The sequence below is a fragment of the Hippocampus comes genome, unplaced genomic scaffold (assembly GCF_001891065.2).
Source record: "Hippocampus comes isolate QL1 unplaced genomic scaffold, H_comes_QL1_v1.1 scaffold56, whole genome shotgun sequence".
NCBI lineage: Eukaryota > Metazoa > Chordata > Actinopteri > Syngnathiformes > Syngnathidae > Hippocampus > Hippocampus comes.
In genome coordinates this window covers 416,857-440,259 of record NW_017842056.1, presented here as the reverse complement: position 1 = coordinate 440,259, position 23,403 = coordinate 416,857, and the positions used below count along the sequence as shown (strand labels likewise).

General features: G+C 47.0%; 3 protein-coding genes across 5 annotated transcripts in view; 1 reads left to right on the top strand and 2 right to left on the bottom strand.

Moving 5' to 3' along the window:
• The first annotated feature begins 3,603 nt into the window (after positions 1 to 3,603).
• Positions 3,604 to 6,894, top strand: LOC109510487 (tetraspan membrane protein of hair cell stereocilia homolog). Its single transcript, XM_019860827.1, has 3 exons — positions 3,604 to 4,434; positions 6,369 to 6,605; positions 6,714 to 6,894. Exons 1-3 carry the CDS (start codon positions 4,026 to 4,028, stop codon positions 6,722 to 6,724), a joined length of 657 nt encoding a protein of 218 aa, XP_019716386.1. The 5' UTR covers positions 3,604 to 4,025; the 3' UTR covers positions 6,725 to 6,894.
• A 168-nt stretch (positions 6,895 to 7,062) lies between these two features.
• srpk1a (SRSF protein kinase 1a) lies at positions 7,063 to 20,174 on the bottom strand. 2 transcript variants are annotated; one of them, XM_019860826.1, is made up of 16 exons: positions 20,071 to 20,174; positions 18,857 to 18,911; positions 15,559 to 15,686; positions 15,381 to 15,489; positions 15,192 to 15,279; positions 14,967 to 15,054; positions 14,194 to 14,300; positions 13,884 to 14,049; positions 13,780 to 13,805; positions 13,152 to 13,377; positions 12,368 to 12,679; positions 12,183 to 12,283; positions 11,212 to 11,319; positions 10,982 to 11,051; positions 9,841 to 9,933; positions 7,063 to 8,339 (listed from the first exon to the last, which is right to left on the bottom strand). In XM_019860826.1, exons 1-16 carry the CDS (start codon positions 20,081 to 20,083, stop codon positions 8,155 to 8,157), a joined length of 1,875 nt encoding a protein of 624 aa, XP_019716385.1. In that variant the 5' UTR covers positions 20,084 to 20,174; the 3' UTR covers positions 7,063 to 8,154. The 2 variants fall into 2 exon arrangements, with proteins under 2 accessions (XP_019716385.1, XP_019716383.1); XM_019860824.1 differs by lacking the exon at positions 9,841 to 9,933 and adding an exon at positions 9,636 to 9,728.
• A 1,462-nt stretch (positions 20,175 to 21,636) lies between these two features.
• mapk14a (mitogen-activated protein kinase 14a) overlaps positions 21,637 to 23,403 on the bottom strand; it is a 36,188-nt gene continuing 34,421 nt past the window's right edge. The window contains exons 9-12 of one of the 2 annotated variants that reach the window (XM_019860806.1): positions 23,252 to 23,331; positions 22,395 to 22,473; positions 21,968 to 22,141; positions 21,637 to 21,881 (exon numbers count right to left, since the gene is read on the bottom strand). In XM_019860806.1, coding sequence (XP_019716365.1) covers positions 21,817 to 21,881; positions 21,968 to 22,141; positions 22,395 to 22,473; positions 23,252 to 23,331 — 398 coding nt within the window. In that variant the 3' untranslated portion in view covers positions 21,637 to 21,816. The remainder of the gene's footprint in view (positions 21,882 to 21,967; positions 22,142 to 22,394; positions 22,474 to 23,251; positions 23,332 to 23,403) is intronic. The other variant, XM_019860805.1, reaches the window with a different exon arrangement.

Below are 23,403 nucleotides of genomic sequence, written 5' to 3'. Positions count from 1 at the left end.
TTTTGCCTTTTTTTTTTTTTTTTTTTTTTTTTTGGAGTTTGGGGAAAAAGAAATCCCTGCCTACCTTAGTGGGCAGACAGGACGCACTTTTACGGCAGCGTCTTTAGTGGCGTAACTGCCATCGCTCACGTATACGGTTGGCAAATGCTTCCGATGGCGCTCGGGATTGCCAATCTTTGCCAGTGCCGTCGGTGAATCGGATATGAAACAAAATTGCAGAGCGCCGAGCGCTAACCACTTCCGGCGATGCGACTCGCACGCCGCCGTAGGTCAAAGGTGACCGCTATTTCGTTTTTTTTTTTCAATACTTTTTGGGGGAAAGTGAAACCGATAGGACGCTCAGAGTGCAGTGTGCACTAACACAAAGATATAGAATATTAATACAGTGAAACTCCTCGACAACGAAATCATGTTTGCAGCAAGAAATTTTTCACAACAGGGGACTTTTCACTGTAGGAAATTTTATCTCAGACGTAAACACGAACACACACAAAAAAACGTACATGTGTAGTTTTTATTTTTATTCCAATAATGCATAAGTATGAGCATACACTTGTTTGACACTTCATATCGCCAGCGTAGAAAGAAAAAAAGGGAAATTGCGAAATTTAGGATCAACATTTACTTTCACTTTCATCAATTTCTTGCCGAATGTCTTTTATTTTGCTTCCTCCATCTTTCATTTTTATTACTTTTATCCTGTCTTCAAGCGTAAACGCTTTTCTTTTCTTAACTCCTTGGTATGCAAAGGTCCGTTTTGTCGCCATTTTAGCGATGCAACGTACGTGCTGCGTCTGAAACAAATACTTCCCCTTCTACTGCGCATGTGTAAACCAGTGTGGTGGTTGCTATTGCCGTTTCCGAACGAAGCAGCAGAGGTCGCTGTGGCATGCTGAGGTTGCATTCAACTTTTGCGGAAGGCTTGTTTTCATTGTAGTGAATCTCGTTGCGTGACAAGAGCAGAGAAAAAGATTTCGTACAACGGAACAGAGGGACTTTTCGTCATAGGGGGAGCAGAAAAGTGGGAATGGCTTTCATGCATGACATTTTTTTCACACTAGGGGGTATTTTCGCCCATGTAGGTTTCGTTGTAGAGGAGTTTCGCTGTAGCACGCACACAGACACGCAAATCTTTGTTTTTCTCCCCCATTTCTGCCTCCACCCCTCGTGATCGGCACCCCTGGCTTAGACCAAAGTCTCCGTCCGAGGGTAGCCGGATGGATGAGCCCCCATCCCGTACGGCGGTGCTTCGTCACCTTTTCTAAACCGAGTACTACCTTAACAACACTTACTATGCACAATCTCAACCGTTTTCACGACGCTTCAATATCGACGAGAACAAAAAAAAGATTCAAATCAAACGCATCGCACACAAAACTGAAACAACAAGCTAAAATGTCGGAAAACACCAAGGGGACGTGCAAACGCATCGCAATTCTACTGGACGAGATTTCATGTCGTGATTCGCTTGGGGTACCACTCGGGGGAGTCCCGCACGTTCGTGAGCCACTGCTGTACTTCTCTGCGCCACACACTCCTGCGTTTTGTTTGTTTGTTCCGTTTTAATCCCAGCTGGTTAGTAAACCTCTCCAGGTCTCTGACTTGCATGCTGATCAATTTCCAAACCGGGTGTTGGACATGATTGTCGTCATGTTGTGGTTTGTGAAATGCTTTGTCATGGATTGCCTTAACCTCAGATTAAAAACAAATGTTGACAACTTTGTCGGATCACTGTAGCAAACGACACGCGGTGGGGGGCGGGGGGGGGATTTACCCATCCGACAAATGCATGCACTCAAACTCTGCGTTCTCTTCTCTTCTCTTCATTTCCTTGTGGACTGCGCATTGGATTTCCGGGTCGGCAAATTTGATCGCTAGCCATCGCGCTGCTCCAATGCCGACTTTCACTTAGGGCCAGACATGGACACCTTTCCCGAAATAGGATCGGACAAACCACACCGACGTCGACTTTATTTAATTTTTTTTTTTTTTGTGTCATTTGATTCGTTGCACTAAATCTTGACGGAACAACTATTGTGTTGGGATTTGGTCATACTTGACAAGAAAACATCCGAGTGAAAGTGTTTGTACTCGGGGTCCCTAACATGATCCTTCAGTAGCACTCCCTGAAAAGCTCGCCAAAAAAAAAAAAAAAAAAAAAAAGATGCTCTGACAACGTTTGATGATCATTTGCAAAGCGGGGGTCCAATCGCATCTTGAAGTTGTCTTTGATTTTGAAAGTTCAACATACGTGGCCATATCGGGGGTGTCATAAGATCACCTTGGAAGTGACTCCTCTCTTCCCAACCAGATAATTCGTCGGCGTATTCGTGTTGTAAAACTCATTCTAATGAGATTTTCATTGCATCCCCGCATGTTTTATTTATGTCTATGAAGCCCCTCCGAGAGATGATGAGCGTTCTTTCTTGCCGGAATGTCCCCCCCCCCTCAGTGTTGTTGCTGGCCCGAATGAAATGCGCTGCGAACAAATCAAGGCGCCCGCCTGGGACGCGAGAGACTGCGGCGGGAGCTGCAAATGAGTCGCTTTTGCTTCAACACGCCGCCAAAACCAACCCCTGACCCCCGCCCCCCCCCTTTGCCCCCCCCCCCCAACAGTCACAACCAACAAGGGGCCCGAAAGAAAAACGACAGCTAATAACCTGGATTTCATTTTCGAGCACGCAGCCGAACGTGACGGTCGCGCCCACGACGGCTTGTGCGAGAAAAAGCTCCCACCTGATTTTGAGCGCTTTTTACAAGCCACGCTCTTGAACTGAAAGGCGCTAGCTTGGCACTTTTTTGGAGAAAATCAATGACAAAGTCCGACGGCAACACTGGGCAGCGGAACGGTTCTGCGGGTCTTCTTTTCAGTTCCCGGTCATCGTGGATGTGAAAAGACATTTGACACACAAACGCTAGCTAGCTCGTGTCGTTAGCGTGCTTTCGTGCTTTCACCTCCTCGATTGATGAGGTCTGCACTCTGCGTGCACAGCCGAGACCTTTTTTTTCATGCTTCGACCGCTGCTTTGTATTCAACAAACTCGACAGGAACGCCTGCCGCTTGGCTGATCGATCGGCGGAGAGGTTCTTAGTTCCGCACGTGTAACAACACTGCCCCCTGTTGGAATCCCAAAAAAAACGACAAACGAAGGAAAAGGGAGAATGGCTTCTTGCTCTCTCAAAACAGAAAAGGGAGCCAGGTAAGTGGGTAAACTTTCCAAGGAAAAGGAGGTGGGGGGGGGGTAAATTCAGGCCACAATATTTTCATTTTTTGGCCACAAAAGAGTAAAAAGTATGCACAAAATGCTAACTTGTGTCTTATTATCAATCACATGAACAAGTCGGACATAAGTTGGATAAGCAAATGCAGCAAACCTTTTTCGGAACGGGCGACACACCATGTCCTCTTGTCTTCTTGGAAAGGGTAAGACAAGACAAAGAAGAGCACTGTGTGATGGGGAGAGCTGCGTTAGACCGCGGGTGTCAAATTCAAGGCCCGGGGGCCAGATCCAGCTCGCCGCGTTATTTGAGGGGGCCCGTGAAAGCAAATCAGGTGTGTCAACCTGCACCGTCCTTGCTAAAATCTGTACCGAAAAGTCAAATTGTCATGTGTCGTAAATAAGGTTGAGATTTTGCAATCATTTTGTTCGCCACTTCACATTCACAAACCTCCACGCAACACACACACATGCACAAAAACACTCACATCACACACACGAGCAGTACAAAAATCACACTGGCGCACAAGTGAACTCACACACGCAGTCTCTCTCTCACACACTCACATCTAATAACCAAACTCATCGGTACCCCCCACCCCTCCATTTCACCCCACGTGAACACAACCCAACTAAGCCCACGCGCATCATATCCCCACGGCAACATCACGCCTCTGTCCAGGGTTGTGAAAGCCGACTCCGCCGCGGGTTCACTCCTCCCAAGGCAGCCGCCGACGCAAGAGGCGCGCGACCGACCGACCGACCCTCGAAAAGGCCGAACCTCGCCCCGCCCCGCCGACGACGACGATGGACCTGCTTCCAGCCCAGGAGGCGGCCGGCATCTACCACACCAACTACGTGAGGAACTCCCGGGCCATCGGCGTCCTGTGGGCCGTGTTCAGCGTGTGCCTCGTCATCATCGCGGCGGTGGTGTTCATCCAGCCCTTCTGGATCGGCGACAGCGTCAACACGCCGCAGGCGGGCCACTTCGGCCTCTTCCGCTACTGCGTGGGCAACGCGCTCACCTCCGAGCTCATCTGCAAGGGCGGCCCGCTGGACTTTGGCTCCATCCCGTCGCCGGCCTTCCGCACCGCCACGTTCTTCGTGGCCGCGTCCATGCTGCTGACGGTGGCCACCACGGTGTGCTTCGGCCTCTTCTTCTTTTGCAACGCCGGCAGCGTCTACAAGATCTGCGCCTGGATGCAGCTGGCCTCCGGTAAGGCACAAAGTTTTGTTGGAAAAAAAAAAAAATTCTACTCTTATTTTATTTTTTCTTTGTTAGCATCCAAGATTCCAAATTTTCCATTTTCTTTGTTTGGCCCCTGCAATTTGGCGACCGGTCCTCGGTGTACCTCGCCTTTCACCTGATGAGCAGTCAGCTGGGACATGATCCGGTTCAGCCTTGGCCCCTGTGAGAGAATACCGAGTTTAGTCAACGCATTTGAAGACCGGTCCATAAATGTTTGGACATTGGCCCAACTTTCAGCATTGTCGCTTTGCGCAACACCACCATGGATTTGAAATGAAGCCATCAAGATGTGCTTGAAGTGCAGACTCTGGGCTTTAATTTGAGGGTATTCGCCTCCAAATCAGGTGGGCAGCGTAGCAACGACAACACATTCAAACTGTATGTGCCTCAAGGGACCAAAATGAACAGTAGTGGAGGCCAAGTGAAGCTTCATGAAGCGCTCGTGACATTTTTTGACTCCTCGACGTGCCACTCTTGGTTTTAAGATGCAGTGGAACGTTCATCCATTTCTATGACACTAAACTTGATATTTCAACCAAGAGCAGCATCTGAGCCCCGCAGCGTTTGGGGTGTTCCAACATGGCTCTGCGTGAGCTGACGGATTGTATTCTGGCACCATTAATCGTGTCTTTGGTGATGAAACTGAGAACTGGGCGTGTTGGGCTCTTGTTGCAGGTGAGTTTTGTGCATCTGGTTTCAGACACCTCAATCGGCGGTTTTAGTTACATGTCAGTCACCTGATCAGGTGTCGCTTGAGCAGCACATTTGCACCTGTGACAATGCCAGAATGCCAACACAGGAAGCCACCAAGGTAAAGTGCAAAATGTGGATTACGTTCATCCATTTCCATGACACTAAACTTGATATTTCAACCAAGAGCAGCATCTGAGCCCCGCAGCGTTTGGGGGTGTTCCAACACGGCTCTGCGTGAGCTGACGGATTGTATTCTGGCACCATCAATCGTGTCTTTGGTGATGAAACCGAGAACTGGGCGTGTTGGGCGTCTTGGGCTCTTGTTGCAGATGAGTTTTGTGCATCTGGTTTCAGACACCTCAATCGGCGGTTTTAGTTACATGTCAGTCACCTGATCAGGTGTCGCTTGAGCGGCGCATTTACACCTACAACAATGTCAGAATGCCAACACAGGAAGCCACCAAGGTGAAGTGCAAAATGTGGATTTTTTTTTTTAAGCCTTGTTACAAATGTACGCATGCTTCTTCATCTGACGAATGTTGCCACAAACGGTTCAAACAGCTCCCTCTTGTGGATGAAACTTGAATAGATTCGGGAGATTTCCCGACTCGTCCATCCATCCATCCATCCATTTTCCAATCCGCTTCTTTTGACAAGGGTGGCGGGGTGTGCCGCAGCATCTCCCAGCTGTCTTCGGGCAGTAAACTCGTTCAACTCATTTCTATTCTTTTGACCGAGCATGACTCGGACTTGATTTTTAGTTTTACTCCCGTTTGTGATTTCTACTGTCTTCGTGACTCATTTGTTGTTGTACAGATGATATTTGCTCCTTATACAGCACTTTGTATACCGCGCTGGTTGTTTTCAAATGTTCTATACTGTAAATAAACTTGAGTTGAGTAGCCCGGGGGACACCCTGAACCGGTGGCCAACCAATTGCAGGGCACACAGGGTACCAACAACCATCCACACTCACACCTTGGGACAATTAAGAGTGTTCCATTAATCTGCAAGTTTTTTGGAATGTGGGAGGAAAGGGGAGTACACGAAACACACACACACACACACACACACTCGGGGAGAACATGCAAACTCCACACAGGAAGCACCTCTGCAATGTGAGGCCGATGTGCTAACCAGTCGCCCACCGTGCCGCCCCCTACCTGAGTCTTTTTTTTTGGGGGGGGGGGGTTGTTTTTCCTTTGCAGCCATTTTGATGGTGATGGGCTGCATGATCTACCCCGACGGCTGGGATGCCCCCGAGGTCAAGCAAATGTGCGGCCAGCGGACGGACAAGTACAGCCTGGGGAAGTGCACGGTGCGCTGGGCCTACATCCTGGCCATCGTCAGCATCCTGGACGCTCTCTTGCTGGCCTTTCTCTCCTTCACGCTGGGAAACCGGCAGGACAAACTGCTGCCGGAGGACTTTGTGGCAGAGGGTGCAGGTAAGAAAGGAAGGAGCGTCTCACCGAGGGGAGCGGGGTCAGCTTAAGGGGGGCCCCAAGAGAATTAATTCTAATCTTTTTTTTTCTTCTTTCTTTCATACTTCACAGAAAACCCCTGACGAGGCCGCGTTGGGACGATATGAGATGCAAACGAACAGTGGCAAGGAGGCGTGACAGCTTTTGGACAGAAAATGTCAGCAAAACTGGTGCGGTATGGAACATTTTTATTCTAGGTTGAGTTTGTAAGTTGGAGCTCACCCACCCGCACAAATGTACTCGTTGGCCACACGATACAACCAAGCACAAACATCTTCCGTCCATTTATTAAAACACGGCTACCCAGCTAAATCGCTTTAGCTAAGATATAACATTTGTTAGAAACTGTACAGAACTGTCATATATATTTATAGAAAGGCAAATTCTTTGGTACAGATATATACAATTATTTTCAGGTTTTTTTTTCCGTTCAGCTTTGCGTTTGTTTGTTTATTTGCGGCTTCCTGTTGCACTCGATTCCTAAATTGTGTCGCTGTAGAACGATCCATGAAATTGACCAGAAATCATGCGTCTTTGAACGATCTACGTATGGCGGAGATGGATCGTAACAGGCACGACTCCCTTCGGTGGTCTGCCGTGAGATTTTTCTTTTTTTTTTTTTTCCCTCCTAATATAAAATATGTGCCTTGACTCGATATGGGCCGGGAAGCACTTTTCTGGAATATCAGCATCCGATGGCAATGAAAGAGGCCCTTCTGCCCTACGGGGGGGATTTGTGACAAAATAAAAACACCAACGAAACCTCGGCTGTGTGGAAAACTATATTTGCAAATCCTTTCCGAGTGAGTCCACATTGAAGGGGAATGCCGTACAAGCGCATTCGTCGAGCCGACTCGCGCGCGCTTGCTCGAATGACGGGAGGTTGAAAGGGATTTGCAAAACGATTGCATCTATTATTATTATCATCATCGTTCTCAAGCGATTACGCAGCATCCAAACTTGTGCTGATGCTTACGTACGTGCATCGCAGACCAGACACCCGCGTCTCGCCACATCCGTCCGGCTGGAAAAATCCCGCGAGGACCGTTCCCGTCGGCGGCGGCGTACGCGCCAGCCCCCGTGTGCAATTTCCTACGCCTTCTTCACAAATACAAAAAATGTGTACGTATTATACATGTCGAACAGAAGATAAAAGAGCGAGTAAAAAGGAAAAGTGCGGGAGGACTCGTGAAGCGGCGGGGACGCGGCTACATATCCTGTTGTCTGTCGGGGGTTGGTTTTAGTGCACGAGTCGGACAGACGGAGGAGGAGGAGTCACCGGCGGAACAAGAACGGGTCCAGCCCCCGCCTACCCCGCTCGGGTACAGCAGTTGAAGCCAACTGTGAGGAACATCCCCATCGCGCTCAAGAGAAGAACCCGCAAACGTATGCGCAAAGAACGACAAGAGAAATAAATACTCGGATGATATGCCCAAACTGGAAAAGTGATCTGTTGCATTCTCCGGAGAGAGTGTGGAAGGGAAAGGAAGGGAAGGGGTGAGGGGGGGGTCCACTAGCGGGCCAGCCACGGGTGGCGCAGGCACTCGGCCGCTGTGGCTCGCTTGTCGGGGACCAGCTCCAGCATGGGGAGCAGGAAGTCGGCAAAGCACTCGGCCTCTTGCCGGGGCCACGCGTACTTGTCCACCAGCACCTCCAGCAGCCCCCACGGCTTCAGTTTGGTGATGTGCTTCAGGTCCCCTGCGGGTACAATTGACAGAGTTGACATTATTTTCAGGTACTGTTGTTTAATTTGGGGGGTTGGGTGGCAAAGTTGCTCCAAGTCTTTCATTGTCCAGAAAGATACGCTGAAGCCTGGCAAAGTCGAGTCCCGCGGGTCATTGACAATTTTAGAGTCGTATTTATGAATGAAGGGTTCATCGACTGGCCATTTATTTGTTGTTTATATATATTGGGGGGGGGGGGGGGGGGGAGACGCCATCGCTCTATCTTGAAACTCACTGCGCAAGCTTTTATAGGTCAAAGACAAAAGGAACTTCTCAAAAAGCCCATCACCATAAAAGTACCTCATATTGTCGATATTTTGGAATGATTATTCTTATAACCTTTCAAAATAAGAGGACAAAGGCTGAATTTAAAGTCATCTTATTTTTAAATATAACATTTCATTTGAAATTAAGAGGTGAAAACAACTTTGAAAAAGTCAAATTAACTGGTCAACTTAAAGATGAACTAAATTTGTCTAGCGGGGCTTCGCTAATCACAATCTACGCATTTCCTATTTGTCGATACCTATACCCCCGAACCCTCCCCCCCCCAAAAAAAACAAGAAACATTTCAAATAAGAAAAATAATTGAATTGATTAAAGATGAAATCAAACCCAATGAAAGTGATGAAAGATAAAAATGAAATAAGTTCTCTAGAGGAAGAAAATCCCATGTTGGCGCTCTAAATTTCCCTTTTCAGTGCTTGTGGTGGCCCAAAACGAAAACATCCCACCGCGGTCTCTGCCAGCAGCACGCAGAATGACGGACTCGGGGTTTGCCTCCTGATTTTTTTTTTTTTTTTTGTAAATGATATATCGAGTGCGATTACAAATTTGATATTGATCAGGTGTCTATCAAAGAATATTTGGAATTATGGCTCAAAAGAAGGAAAGACATTCTTGAAATCAGCCTCAAAGCGACTTTTAGGAACACATCAAGCCATCTGGCATTCAACTTTGCAGTTGTTATTTTGTCCATAAATCGGATTTCCTCAGTCTTAAAAAAAAAGGACATGGTTTCAAATTGACAGTGCAGAAAATGCACACACACACACACACACATCTAAATGACGCTTCCGTTTGTTTCCCGAGCCAAAAGAATATTTACAGTTGAAAGGCTGAATTTCTGAGGATTTTTATTTTTAATTATAAACCATCTCTAAGCAGTTACGCAATGACCTAAACACCTTGACTTATAAATTGACCCCCCCCCCCAAAAAAAAAATAAATAGAGAATTCACTGCTGGGAAGACAACTGTTTTTGGTTTACCTTTCTTGGTGAAAAAATCCTTGGAATATTTTCCGTTCAATATGAGTTTACGCGGGACACTCCCCAGCAGCTCAATGATCAGCGCTATGTGGTCTGCACCACACACACACGCCGTTGCCAGGGGGAATGGGAGGGGGTGGGGGGGGGGGAACAAAGACAGAGACAACATAGACAAGAGAGCGTCAGTGACGGAATAGCGACGTACCTTTCTTTGTGAAGTATTCCAGCGAGTGTTTCCCACTCAGCGCATACTGGCGAGGAACTCCACCGAGCAACTCGATCATGAGAGCAAGGTGGTCTGGAGACAAGGCCCGTCGGAAGCGGCGCAACGACAAAAATGGGTGGAGAAGAGAGCAGATGGCAGACGGTCACGACAATGGAGGAGAATGCCTGCCTGCCTGCCTGACCGGGGCGAAAGTGGCCCCTCGCAATCGGGCAACGTGCTTTAACTGTAGGCCGCGGGTGCTGCTAAAAAGGGAGCATGGGGGGGGGCGTGGGAACGAACCACAATTCCACTTGATGAAATGGCCTGGCCCCACCCGACCTCTCCGCACCTGCCCGCTGCCTCAGGTGGGCAGACTGCTCTGTCTGCGCCCCCCCCCGCCCACCACATATCTACAAAATGTCAAACCAAACGTCTCTAATGGCGTCGTGGGGAAAATGAAACGAATGTTTGGGGAAAGACTTGTGAGTTCAGGAAGTCTTGTGTGGAAAAAAAAAAGCAGCGGAGCATGCCAAGAAACGACGTGAGCGCAGCTTAACATGCTGGAGCAGAATCGAGTCGGGACAAAAAGCGTGAGGTGAAATGAATACAAACGAGGAGCAGGGGGAGAGATGGCGGACCGAAAGGCGTGTGCCGCATTGGAAGAGGAGGTGGTCGAGCTGTTGATGGGCCTGTCTCCAGTAGTCGAGTGCCGGGAGAGGAGGAGTCAATGGAATGGCCACGCCCCGTCTCGCAATTTCTTCTTTTTTTTTTTTTTCATGAGCTCTGAACTCATTCACTCCCAAAGACGTTTTTAAACGTCTTTTCAGACTTGGTCTAGAATTGGCTGGTACTGAGTGAGTTAATTGAGCTGTAATGCGACTGATATCTTTCACCGAGCGGCAGCACGGGGATCCTCGATTGAAGCAACAATCTGGCTAATTTAACAGGTCATACATTGTCGTGGTTGCTGCGAAAACTCCACATTTGTCAGCCGCCTGACAGTCGTGAACAAGCACTTGTTATATTAGCGGCAGAAAGCACATGTCACGCGATTCCACGTCGAGACACAGAATTCTGTACGGCTATCAGATGTCACGAATAACAACAGGGAATGGCGAGCATGAGGGCGTCTGAGTCCTACCTTCATCTCTGGAATAATCTTCGCCAGAGTGCGGTTCGAACAAGTAGTCTCCTGTGGCGAGTTCAAAAGCCTGAGGCGACAACAACATCATCATCACCATCAACACAAGGACCGTTGAAGCACGACGGGCGACAACTACCACTTCCCTCCTCCGTAGCTGCGCAGCTGAAAAAAAGGCCTCGTCACACTGCATGAGTTGAGGATGGAGAATTTGAGACCAAGTCTCTTACCATGCAGGCTGCGCTCCAGATATCCGCCGGTGTGCTGTAGCCCGCGCCGATGAGGACCTCTAAGGAGCGGTACTGCCGGGTCTGGATGTCTTCGGTAAAGTGCTTGTGCTGAGAGCAAAGCACAAGCGTGGACAAACATCAACGGAACACTCTTGTGCATTCCGTGCTGTCTTTTCTTATCATCCGTCTCATGCACGCGCGCACACACACACGCACACGTGCCCCGACTGAATTTATTTTGTGATTTCCTCGCTTGTGAATACAGTACACAACAAGGGAATAAATAACAAACACTTCTGTGACAGTCTCTCCTACATTTTACTGACATCTGATCGTTCTGTTGGAGCAACGCTCAAGGAAATGCCAAAATTAATTCTGAAGAGCGGCAATAGAATTTATTTGGTGATTTCCTCGCTTGATTTTCTGTTTGGATGCATTGTTTTCAACTTTCGTAGTTTCATTGAAGTAATCGTTAATTTACGTTTTTCGGAGGCGGTCATGAATGCCTCTCGAGTCGAACGGAAGGAGCGTAGCTCCATCTAGTGGATGCTTTGTAGATTGCGCCTTATAACCCGGTGCGTCCAATATATGAAAAAAATGATAAATGAGGCCATTCACTGAAGGTGCGCGCGCTCATAATCCAGTGCGCCTTTTAGTGGGGAAAATACGTTGAAAAAATATATTCCCCCCGTGGATGTTGATTGAAAGTTTTTCGCTCTCGGGAGAAATGGAACAAAGAAAAAGAAAAAAAAAACGTGATTTGAATAACATTAGTCATTTACTTTTTCGGGAAGTGAAAGGGAGGAGGGGTGGGGGGGGGGTGGTTCTGCTGGTTGGGCCACAGCACCCAGCCCCATGAAAGGAAGCCAAAGCTGTTGTATTCCGGTAATTGGATGACACTGGGCGCGTGGGTGTGTGGAAGGCCTGATGGCTAACGGGGAAATCCCTCAGGTCGCAAGAGGACAACTCACCACCCAGCAGGCATTTCCGAGGTCTGCAATCTTGACTTTGATCTTGTCTGCGTTGATCGGCTCAAGGGGGTTGACCAGCAGGGATCCGGCCGTTTGCTTGCCTATATCGGAGCAGAGAGACAAGATAGCAGTCGGAAGACTAGCCGAGTGTCTGAATGAACACGGCAGGGTGAAAGATGCCTGACCATTTTGGAGCATTTCCTCACTCCCATCTTCTCCCCGCTCGCGACAAAGATTGTCTCCGGGCTCCTCCTCCTCCTCCAACCTGCCGGAAAAGTGCCCGGCGGACACTCCGCTGCAAGGAGGCCCTTCAAGGTCAGGGTGCAGCTGCTCCTTCTGGTCGCCACAGTCCAACCCATTAAAGAAGGCGCGTTCTCGCTTCTGCGCAGCGTTTCCATTATGCTGGTCTTCCTCCCTCCACGGGGGAAGTCTCCGCTCCAACTCTGCGTGTCCGTTACAGTTCAGCTCGGACGACTCGTCTGCATTGGCGTCGCTCTCTGGGACCATTGGGGGTGGGGGGGAGCAAAAAACAAAAGCTTTGCACACAATCCCTGGCTGCCGTACGTTGATCTCAAACCACGATAGTGTGCGTGTGTGTGTGTCGTGAGAGATCAGCAGGTATGCCGTGGAAAATGTGCCATTTTGTGACCTTTTTGTTTGGTGATGGGCCGTGAGATTTTTCTAACGCCGTACGTTGATCTCAAACCACGATAGAGTGTGTGCGTGTTTGATGCGAGAGATCAGCAGGTATTGCCGTGGAAAATGTGCCATTTTGTGACCTTTGTGTTTGATGATGGGCCGTGAGATTTTTCTAAGGTAGAATAACACTACCGGTGTACGCCTTTGGAGGTAAGGCGAGACTCGTATCATTTCAGGACCGACAAAAACGAGATAAAGCCACGAAGGGGTGAATTTAGAGCAAAGGCACAAAAAAAGGAGGCCGGCAGCCATCGGCATCTGACTTGTCACCTTGCGCGTCTTGGTTGCCCACATCCTGCAGCGACAGCTGCCTCAGAGGAGCGCAGGCCCGGCCCTTGGGCGACTCGGGCTCCGCGTCGACCTCCTCGTCGTCCTCCCGCGTCTCTGTGACCTTCTCCATCTCCTCCAGGTCCATGATGCACTTTTCCAGCAAGGCCGCCTGCCGCTTCTGCTTCTTTTTTAACTTCTTCTTCTTGTTTTTGGACATTTTCACAGTCTGTTGAAGAGGGAAATTCACGCCAGCTCACAACTGACACGCGCATTTTTAATCTTGCGTTGAGGCGGGTGCAATATTGGAAACACGGTATCCGCGGGTTGAGGGAAGTGAAAGTGACCCCACCCCCACCCCCAAGGCCACTTCAGTCAAATTTAAAATCGCGTTTGGTAAACGTGAGCCGTCGTGTCTCTTACATACAAGGAGAAACGTCTACATCCAAAATCCATCTACGACCACAATAATGAAATACGGTCTTGGATCTCATTAGCTCGTGCAAGCATCCCTCATAAAAGGTGTCAGGAGTCTACCAAACTAGTCGTGTAAGCATAGTTCAGGCATTCATTTTGTAAAATTGCAGACACGCGGCCCAAGAGGAAATAGCCAGAAAAAAAAAAATGGTACCTGTTTCGGAGCAGGGGCGGTGCTAACTGCAAAATAGAGAACGTCAGCGGTTAGAACACGTTGGCCGGCACATCCGCGTGGACATCAGAAGCGCATTTGCGTACTTGCGGAGCCCGAGGGAGGCGGGGCTCCCGCCCGCTGCCATTCCGCGGCTTCTGCCGCCAGCTTCCGGACGTAGGGCTCTTCCACGCTCATCAGGATGTTCTCCGGCTTGATGTCTGTGTGGATGATCTGACACTTTGTGTGCAAGTAGTCCAGGCCTTGGAGAACCTGGGGGCAAAATTGGGGCGTGACCACCCGGTCCAAATTGCTCTCGATATTTCGGTCGAGCGAATCCATCAATGCCGGTTCAACGTGCGACCTGAGAGCAAAACGCGTTCGGGGTGCGACCACGTGTGTTCTGGTTGGGCTCACCTGTCGAATGATGCTCTTCACACAGGGTAGTGGCAAACCCTGGTAATTGGATTTGATGATCCACTTCAATAGGTGGTGTCCCAAAACCTCAAACACCATGCAGACGTCTGAAGAGACGAGGTTAAGATCGCAACACTGATGACGGACGTCCTTCTCCTCCAGAATGAATGCCTTTGTTCGTTTTGAGATTTGACATTCAAGACACCCTGCGCCGTTGTAAGCATGACGGATCAAATGGGAAACAAAAGCAGGAAGGATCCGATAGGTGACGAGAGCTGCCACAAACAATTATTGTGCCCGTCGAGTCATCATCAATGGCAGTACGGTATTCTACTTCCATAGGGACGGCTTCCTTTTAACTCATTCACTCCCAAAGACGTCTTTTCAGACTTGGTCCAGAATTGGCTGGTACTGAATGAGTTAAACGATCGAGGATTCCCATCGTGCTGCCACGAAACGGAGGTTTGCATCGTAGTGAGTATATAAGGTGAAATGCGCCATATCTGATGGACTCTGTTGCCAACAACTTTGGCTACTTTCCCCACACCGCTTGCGTTGACCTCCCGGATGACACGGGTTACAGCTACTGCGCATGTGCGTCGCAGACGGGCCATACAAGCAGTAGGAGAAGCGCGAGACGAGGCCGTTTCCAGAGAAAAACAATGCTCCAGATAAATAAATATATCAATGAGTGAGGCGTTAAAATATTAACTTTGTGGTCGAGAATTTTCGTCGACTCATCTTGACAGGTGATGAAGAGCGATTATGGATACGGGTTCCGTTGACACCGGAAATCTTAAAGTCATCCAACATCTGGACGACCATCTCCCGTTTCGGATCATCAGGGTCAGAGTTTCTCACCTGGGCACAAAAAGAAAAAAAAAACGTATCGGACCAGTATTAATGTACAACGAGTGTGATGCTGAAATAGCAACTGAACAGAAAGCCAAGCATCGTTGTGTGCGTTTATATTCGTCCTCGTGAAAGCATCGACTTACAGACTTGAGAAGTTTGATCTCATCCACCGCTGTTTCTGTGTAGTGTTCTGCACTCTTGACCACCTTCATGGCAACAAACCTTTTCATCCTACGAAGCACAGAGCAAAAATACGGCTCTAAGGTCCGGCTGCCACCGGAAGGCATCCCGGTGCGGAGACCGCAGTGAAAATCGAGAACAAAGTTGCCTACTGGATGTCGCGGGCGAGCCACACGGTGGAAAAGTGTCCCCAGCCCAGTTTCCGGATGACATGATACTTTCCATTGTAAAGGTCGCCCACTTTGACATGATGGTAGCCCCCTGGAAGAGAAAACGGAATTCGCGGGCCACGGACGATAAGAACGCTCGGAAGGCTTCAACCAAACTCACCTTTGCAATAGTCGTTGGGATCCTCCTGCTCTTCATCGTCGGAGCCTAGAATCTCCTCGGGTTCTTCCGGTTCTTGGGGCGAGGCTTCGTGTTGGGCCTGCTGACGACTTCTGGGATGTGCCGGCTGCCTGTTGACAATCCAGAAGTCCGCCTTGACAAAAGCTACTCAAGTTGACTTTTCATTCACACCGCCGGGGACGGACGGTGTCATTTAACAATTATTGCGTGTGAAGAAGGGACGGACGATGAATCAGGATTTGGCTTTCCTTGATCTTTAAAACGTTACATCTGAAGGAAAAAAAAATCCAGCTTCTTTCATCTTAGGCAGCTGACGAAAGTCAAGCCTTTCCTTTCTCTGGTGAGCGCTTGGAAACAGTCGTTCATGTCTTGGTCACATCCCAGCTGGATGACTGTCATGCATTTTACTTTGGAGTCAGCCAATCCTCCATGAAGCGTCTCCAGTTGGTCCAAAACGCTGCCGCTCACCTCTTGACTGATACTCGTAAGAGGGAGCACAGAACTCTGGCATCCCTTCACTGGCTCCATTTTTCCTAGTTCTTTTGAAGCTCCTATGATTTGTTTTCAAATCTTGAAATGGACTCGCCCCACCTGACCTCTCTGAGCTCCCCCGCACCTGCTCGGCGCCCCAGGTCAGCGGACCAGACGCTATTAGAGGAACTGAGAACTAAGTGGGGGCTCGGAGGGGATGGAGCCTTTTCCGTTGCCGCTCCCTCTCTTCGGAATGAACTTTGGGCAAGCCATCCTTGAAACTCGTCTTCAAACTCGACATTTTGATTCTTTGGCTGTTGACTCCGCAAGTGACTTTATTTTGAGTTGGGCAGTCTTTGTGCTTTCTTCTGTCTTCGTTATGAATATATTGTTTTCTTATCTGTTGTTTGTGCTCGTCATTTCCTCAGAGGACTGCCCGGTGAACCTTGGCCGGTACAAAAGTGGATCGGGAGATTAAACCTTAAACCTGGCACAATTATCACCCTGCAGCCTGCTGGAAAGGCGCAGAGCTGTAAGGAAACCAAACCACGAGCTCAATGACGACATGATGTAAGCGTTCATGCAATAACGTTAGCTTCGTTGTCAAGCACGAGATCTCAGACGTATTTTGTTGAATAAAAACGTTACACTTAGTTGTTACACACATGATTACCATGTGCCTGGACGGAAAATTTGCGACGTAGGGGCCTCAGAATATAGTTTTGTTACTATTTTAGTGTTTCGTGGACAGCGCACGCAACGGCCGGCATTCAGGCGACATCATGAGAGGCGCCCGGCCGCCACATGGGGAGAGGCGGGGTTTTAGTGAGCCAGCGGTCTTTCTTCCGGGTTACAACAATAACCACCAAACTCGTACTTCAGAAGAAATTCAATCACCATTGTGCCAAAGGTAAGACAGAATCATATCTTTGCCGATAGTGAAGAGCGGAAAGCTTAAAATCGCATGATCTCGGCCCCGTCACAAAATTAAACGACACGTGATTATAAAAAGCGGCAATTATTTATTATTTTGTGATAAACATTTTACACACACATTGTAACTTTTTTTTTTTTTTTTTTTTTAATTTTCCCATCTGCCCGTTCTGAAATTTAAACACGGCCCCTGCGCACCAAAGCAGCCATCTCGTTACCTCTACGTCCCGGCATCCTAGACGCATAATTTTCCCCCCGAACGCACGGTTCCAAATAATGTACGTTTTTGGGACGCAAGGAAATTTCAGACCAAAAAAAAAAAAAAAAAAAAAGACGGTAAATCTATTTTTCCAGCGACGATCGCAGTTTGATAATCGTCGCCATTTTTGTTTTGATCTTGCGATAAGTGATCTTGCATTAAGCGATCTTACGATAAGTAATCTTGCGTGGCCAGACTTCCATTCTCGCAAGACGAGATTGGCGAGATTGGCCTTCAACCTCGCGGAAAGCAGACGACTGCCAAGTCGCGTAACGTTAAAACAAGTGTTGCAAAAGTTTATTGCGGAGATAATCACAGAGGAAGCAGCCAAAGTTGGATCGTTTTTTGCGATAATAATCTTGTATGCCTGAATTATTAACATTTTTGCAGCATTTGTTTATAGGAAATAAACCTATTGTCAATGTATACTGTTGTTGTTTGTGCTATTATCATATGCAATTGAATAAGTCGACCATTTCAGAATTCGAAATTTGGGACTCTCTAAATGCAAAATGGGACTCATACTTTTCTGAACAGCGAGTCCCTGGGACTCGCATGGCTCAAACTGTAAAATTATCACTGCCCAAGTTCACAATAATTGAACCGGCCGAAAGAAAAAGTGGAGGAAAGAAAGAACTAGATGATCAAATGTCAAATTCAATCGCATTCTTTGAGGAACAGAAACGACGACAAAGCCAACCAACATCTCTTCAAGGAGGAACTGAACCCTGTGCAGTCCATTTGGGACTTCGTTTTTCTCCGAGTGCCTTGGACAGAGAACGCTGGCGTACCACGTTGATCATGTGGGGTATTTTACTTGTATGTGCCGCTTTCTTCCATCAATGTATCCCGCCTCAGGGTTGCACGCAGTTTTCGGAAGAACACCACACTCGACATGGGCTTCTTTGTTTTCGCGTTTTATACAGTACCAAGCCTGAGCTGTTACATAAGAAATCCACGTGTTTTTTTCTTTTGTGTGGTTTGTGTGGGGGGGGGGGTTGAATGGGGGCTAAAACTGTCGGTATGGTAAAGGAACCCTCACAGTGTTTACTTTCTGAAGGTGATTTGCCATTAGAACAAAGTAGTTAGAAGAGGTGGGGGGGTGGGGGGGGGATGATGATCCTGACATAGTGCATTCGGAAAATGCTTTTTTTTTTTTTTTAAGAACGCAATTGGACATCCTGGCTTCTCACCAAAGCAGGAAGAGCCTTTGGTGTTTTATTTCTCTCATTCAGCATTTTTTTTGGTGTTCTTACATCATGAATATTGTGATGTAGTGTGACTGAAGCAAAAAAAAAAAAAAAAAGCCAGTTTTTTTTTTCCTTTTTGCAGCTTCCTTTTTGCGGCGGACTGGTTGGTAGGAGGCTTCAAAGAACATCATGAACTTTGCTGACACGCGGCGCTTCCTCAAACATGGCAAGAGACAGTTTTTGTCAGACTGGAAGCTTTTCCGAAGCCCTCAAGCGACGCTCTCTGTTCAATAGGTTTTTGAAAACAATCATCTGAATGACAATAGATACAATCAAATCCAAGTGCTGATGAAAATGTGTGGGCTGTTGAGGGATAGCAACTATCACTGTGGCACACCGAGCAGGAAATAACAGTGAAAAAGCTCACTTTTTGCTGGTCTTCTTGGCTTTTCCCCTCTTTTTCCTCGCCTGCAGAGCCAAAACTGTGGAAATAAGATGCAAATTGTTTGCTTAGGTCCGATTCAAGTACAGTGATCAATCGCTACTTTGCGGTTCACTTATTGCGGATTCCGGTGCATTGCGGATTTTTCAAAAATATTCATAAACAAACAAAAAAAAATTGCGAAAATGCGCAAAAGGCGAGGCAGCGAAAGTCAAAAAAACAACAAAGAGTCACATAGAGCAACATATACGGTACTACATGTTTATGTTGACTGCATTTTGTTATTTATACACTAACCTAACCGAATTTATACTTCTTATACACACGCACACGCACACGCGCGCGCGCACACACACACACACACACACACACACACACACACACACTGCATCTCAAAAGCGAGTCAATTCAAATTGATTTTTATAGAGCGCTTTAAAAACAACGACAGATGCATTCCAAGGTGCCGTGCATAAAGTACAAAACAGACATGCGTACAAAAAGTAGTATCTTTATAAGGGGGAGTTATCGTTGGTGCTGAGCTGTCAGGCACTTATTTTTACAGTTATGCAGCAATTGGTAATTGGAAAAAAAAAGATTTGGGATCCCAGTTTGGTGTATGTTTACGGTAACGCAGGTAAGTATGAACATTTTCAGGGTGGGGGCGTGCACTATTCGTCTATTTTAGACCCGCGAATACCGAAGATTAACTACATTTCATAATTTTTGTTCACGCACAAAAAATCATTTTTATTATTATTATTATCAGTCTCACACCGGAAGACCACGAGCGCCTATTCATCTTGTATCATCTCATAAAGCAATTACAGCGTTAAACCTAACAACCCGGTTATCGAGCCCAAGCTGACAAATGTTTAGAAACAGTGCAAATTTCAGACACACGTACGAGTAATTCCTAAAGGAATGGCGTGATGATATAAAATATGAACAATTTAGAGGGGGAAAAAGGCATCGCAGATCATGTCACAGAAAGAGCGAGAAGCTTCTCTGTGCCGAGCTAATCCTCGCAGGCTAACGCTAGCTCATCACGGTTGACTGTACGAGACAAACGCGTTCCGATTAAAACATTTACGCGCGTCTGCGTCCAATAAAACTTCCCATATACGGGGTGGAGCGGCGATTACATGGCGTCACGTTCGTCGCCCAGTGTTTCGCCGACAACGTGTGGGGCAAACGTTTACCTTTTCTCTCCATGTTGTAGCTTAGCTGTTAGCCACAGCGCCAGTGACCGAATGTTCTGCGCATGTGCGATGGATGAAAGGTCCGAGAGGGCTCAGCTGGTGACATCAGCGGCGGCGCCGGTCAACCACTGCGCGTGCGCAGAACAAAGTGGATTTGGTCTGACAATCAACGTTTGAAATGGATCGTTTCATGATCGCCGATTAGGACTTGAATGACGGCAAATTAAAAATCGAGGTAGCAAAAATGTCACCAAAATGACAAGAAAAATCAATGGAAAAAAAACAAGACTCATTGTACTCCATTATTAATGTATTTATGCTTGGATTGCCATTTTAGTTGGATACTTACCGAGTCATTGGGTCCATATGAAGGCTCAATATAAATCGAATGTTATAATTTTATCTACTGTTTGTGTTGATTTACCTACACCGTTTAATCAGAAATACAACGGAAATACATCCTACACACACATTTATTTCTTTTTCAGAAAACACAAAAAACTGAACTATATTCTAATTATCTTCTGACAAGACTCATTGTACTCCATTATTAATGTATTTATTCAAGAGATATACTGTACTATCCTTGGATTGCCATTTTAGTTGGATACTTACCGAGTCATTGGGTCCATATGAAGGCTCAATATAAATCGAATGTTATAATTTTATCTACTGTTTGTGTTGATTTACCTACACCGTTTAATCAGAAATACAACGGAAATACATCCTACACACACATTTATTTCTTTTTCAGAAAACACAAAAAACTGAACTATATTCTAATTATCTTCTGCATTTTAATAATTTCATTTTCTTATTTTTTTTACATCTCCAATAGGTCAACATTGCCATTGAAATGATAGGATTTTGGTTTACATTAAAATATTTTGTACTATATTTCATCACATATCAATGTATAGCAGGTGAACTTTTTTTACACAAGACACGAAAAAACATACAAAAAGGGACGTCTTAATCACATATCAATGTATAGCAGGTGAACTTTTTTTAATGATTACATTTACACAAGACACGAAAACATACAAAAGGGACGTCTTGAAAATAGTTTTTATTTTGCTTATCAAATGACAAGTCGATACTCTGTTGGACTGAAAATAGATGGGAGTTCTCATATATAAATACATCCTCCACAAAGTATAAATAGATCTGAAATAGCTCTTTTACACATTTAAGCAGTTTAAGCCACATTATGACACTCACATAGCAGTCAACGCAAAAAAAAAAAATAATATTTGGGCAAATTATGGACAGGGATGCACAATTCATTGTAAATGTGGCACATTTGTCATACGCTTTTGTGTTCAACTTTGAATTTGCAAAAATTGTCAACATTTATGGTCAAATAGAAAATGCTGAATCAAAAATATTGTCAGAACATCCGTGTCAATGTTGCAGCTTCACCTGATGAATGGCGGATTAACATTTACTTGAGTTGACAAAATACTTGCAAGAACGCAAAGTCGCACAGCTCTCAAGTCCTTCAGCATCCGAGTGTCACAGCGGTGAGTAAAAATGTGACTCTACCGAAAACGAAAATGAAACTTGTTTCACGGATGACACGGATGTTGACAAGAAGCATATTTAGTGGTTTGACGTTTTCCTCCGGGAGCAAGAAGCCTCGTGAAAGGCAGACTGGTCGGTGCTTGCTGCGTGTCTGGAGAGCTTGACGGCGAATGCAAAAATATTTACAATTTATCAGATGGGATCAGGAGGAGGGATTTCCCGTTACTCCATGTCATCCTCGTCGAAGATGGGGGGCTCGAAACTGCACACCTCCTCGTAGGTCAACCCTGCAAATCGTCAGAACGTCAGAATTTTGAAGGCAGCGCCACGTAAACGTGCATCAGAGTTCAGGGCATGAAGACTATGGACATACTTTTCCACTCCTCGATCTCCAGCTCGCGGCTCTCAAAGCTCTGGTCGTACGGTTCGGCCTCGGGTTCGTCGTCGGGGTCGTGATACTGAGTAAAGTACGGGTGGGCCAGCGCCTCGGCTGCCGTGATCCGCTTGTCGGTGTCCAGAACCAGCATTTTCTCCAGCAGGTCGACGGCTTCATACCAGAGCGAGAGAACGGATGTTAGCACGTGACTCATTTTAGGAACATGTTCAAATAAAATGAAAATTGGGGCCGCAATAGAGATATAACGTACACACGAAATGAACTTGAACATCTGTGAAATGCGCAAATGCCGCGTCTATATTTTGGCCCGATTTGATACAGTTCCCCCCCTCATGTCACGTTTGGGGGGGTGTGCAGCTTTTGCAACCAGACAGTTTCCAAGGGTGGCCCCATGCCAAATTACCTTGTGGATTGGCACCAATAAACACGTCAGCAAAATTCCTCTTGGGCATGTGCGCCAAGGAGCTGATGTAGTTTCTGGCCTGTGGGAAGAATCAAAGCGGTTCCATCAACGCTTCTCACGAGTCGCAACATGTTGCACACATTCGATGCGTGCGCATGACTTCATGCTCCATGATTTTCTTGTCGCCACTCGCTTACTTCTATCAAGGGCTGGGTGATTCATCGATATTAGCAATTTAGCAATCTTCAACTTTATTGCTCGGGGACATGGTTTCTTTAGAATAATTGCGCAGTTAAAAAAAGAGCTTAGCCTCAGCTAGGACGCAGACAAAGAGCAGACTCACTTTCAAATGATTTTTGCATAATCAGAAAGAGGCCCTGGTGTAAGAATTTTCCACGAAAATTGCCAAAAACGTGGTGCGCATTCATATGTTAGGAAAGCAGACTTTTATCCTCACGTTAGAATCTTTTGACCCGAGGAATGGATTTTCAACATAAAATGATCGCGGGTGCGAGTGTTAATGTTTGTCTTTGTGTGTCCTGCGATTGGCTTGCGACCAGTTCAGGGTGTCCCCCGCCGACTTTGTGAGGATAAGCGCAACGGAAAATGGCTGACATGGATGGAGCTGAAGCGTTGGCATTGTCGCCTCCTCTTCGCTGTGCAGTCCACGACGTGCCGGTGACATTTCCAAACTCTTATCGATTGAAATACGATTGAAAACGACTTGGATACATCACCTTATAATGACTGAGAGCCAATACAAGAGCTTTATCAAAAACAAAAACCACACTAAGGTTTTATTCCAAATCGTTTTGTGGACCCCGAGCGGTCGGTGAACAACCGCTCGGTGTGCTCACCTCGTGGCTGGGCATCCTGTTTATTAGCGACGCCGGCGGCGTTCCCGTCAACCGCATTATCTGCTGAAGTTGGTTTATGTCTACGAGGCTGGTGTCAAGGGGGAGTATAGCGACAGCGGCAGAGTTGGGTTAGCAAAGCCTCTTCGTGGGGG

Coding starts and splice junctions, on each gene's coding strand:
- LOC109510487 (XM_019860827.1), top strand. CDS start 4,026: ATGGACCTGCTTCCAGCCCAGGAGGCGGCCGGCATCTACCACACCAAC. Junction 4,435..6,368: donor CTGGATGCAGCTGGCCTCCG/GTAAGGCACAAA, acceptor TTTCCTTTGCAG/CCATTTTGATGGTGATGGGC.
- srpk1a (XM_019860826.1), bottom strand. Junction 15,280..15,380: donor TGGCTCGCCCGCGACATCCA/GTAGGCAACTTT, acceptor TGTGCTTCGTAG/GATGAAAAGGTTTGTTGCCA. Junction 15,055..15,191: donor AGATCAAACTTCTCAAGTCT/GTAAGTCGATGC, acceptor TTTTGTGCCCAG/GTGAGAAACTCTGACCCTGA.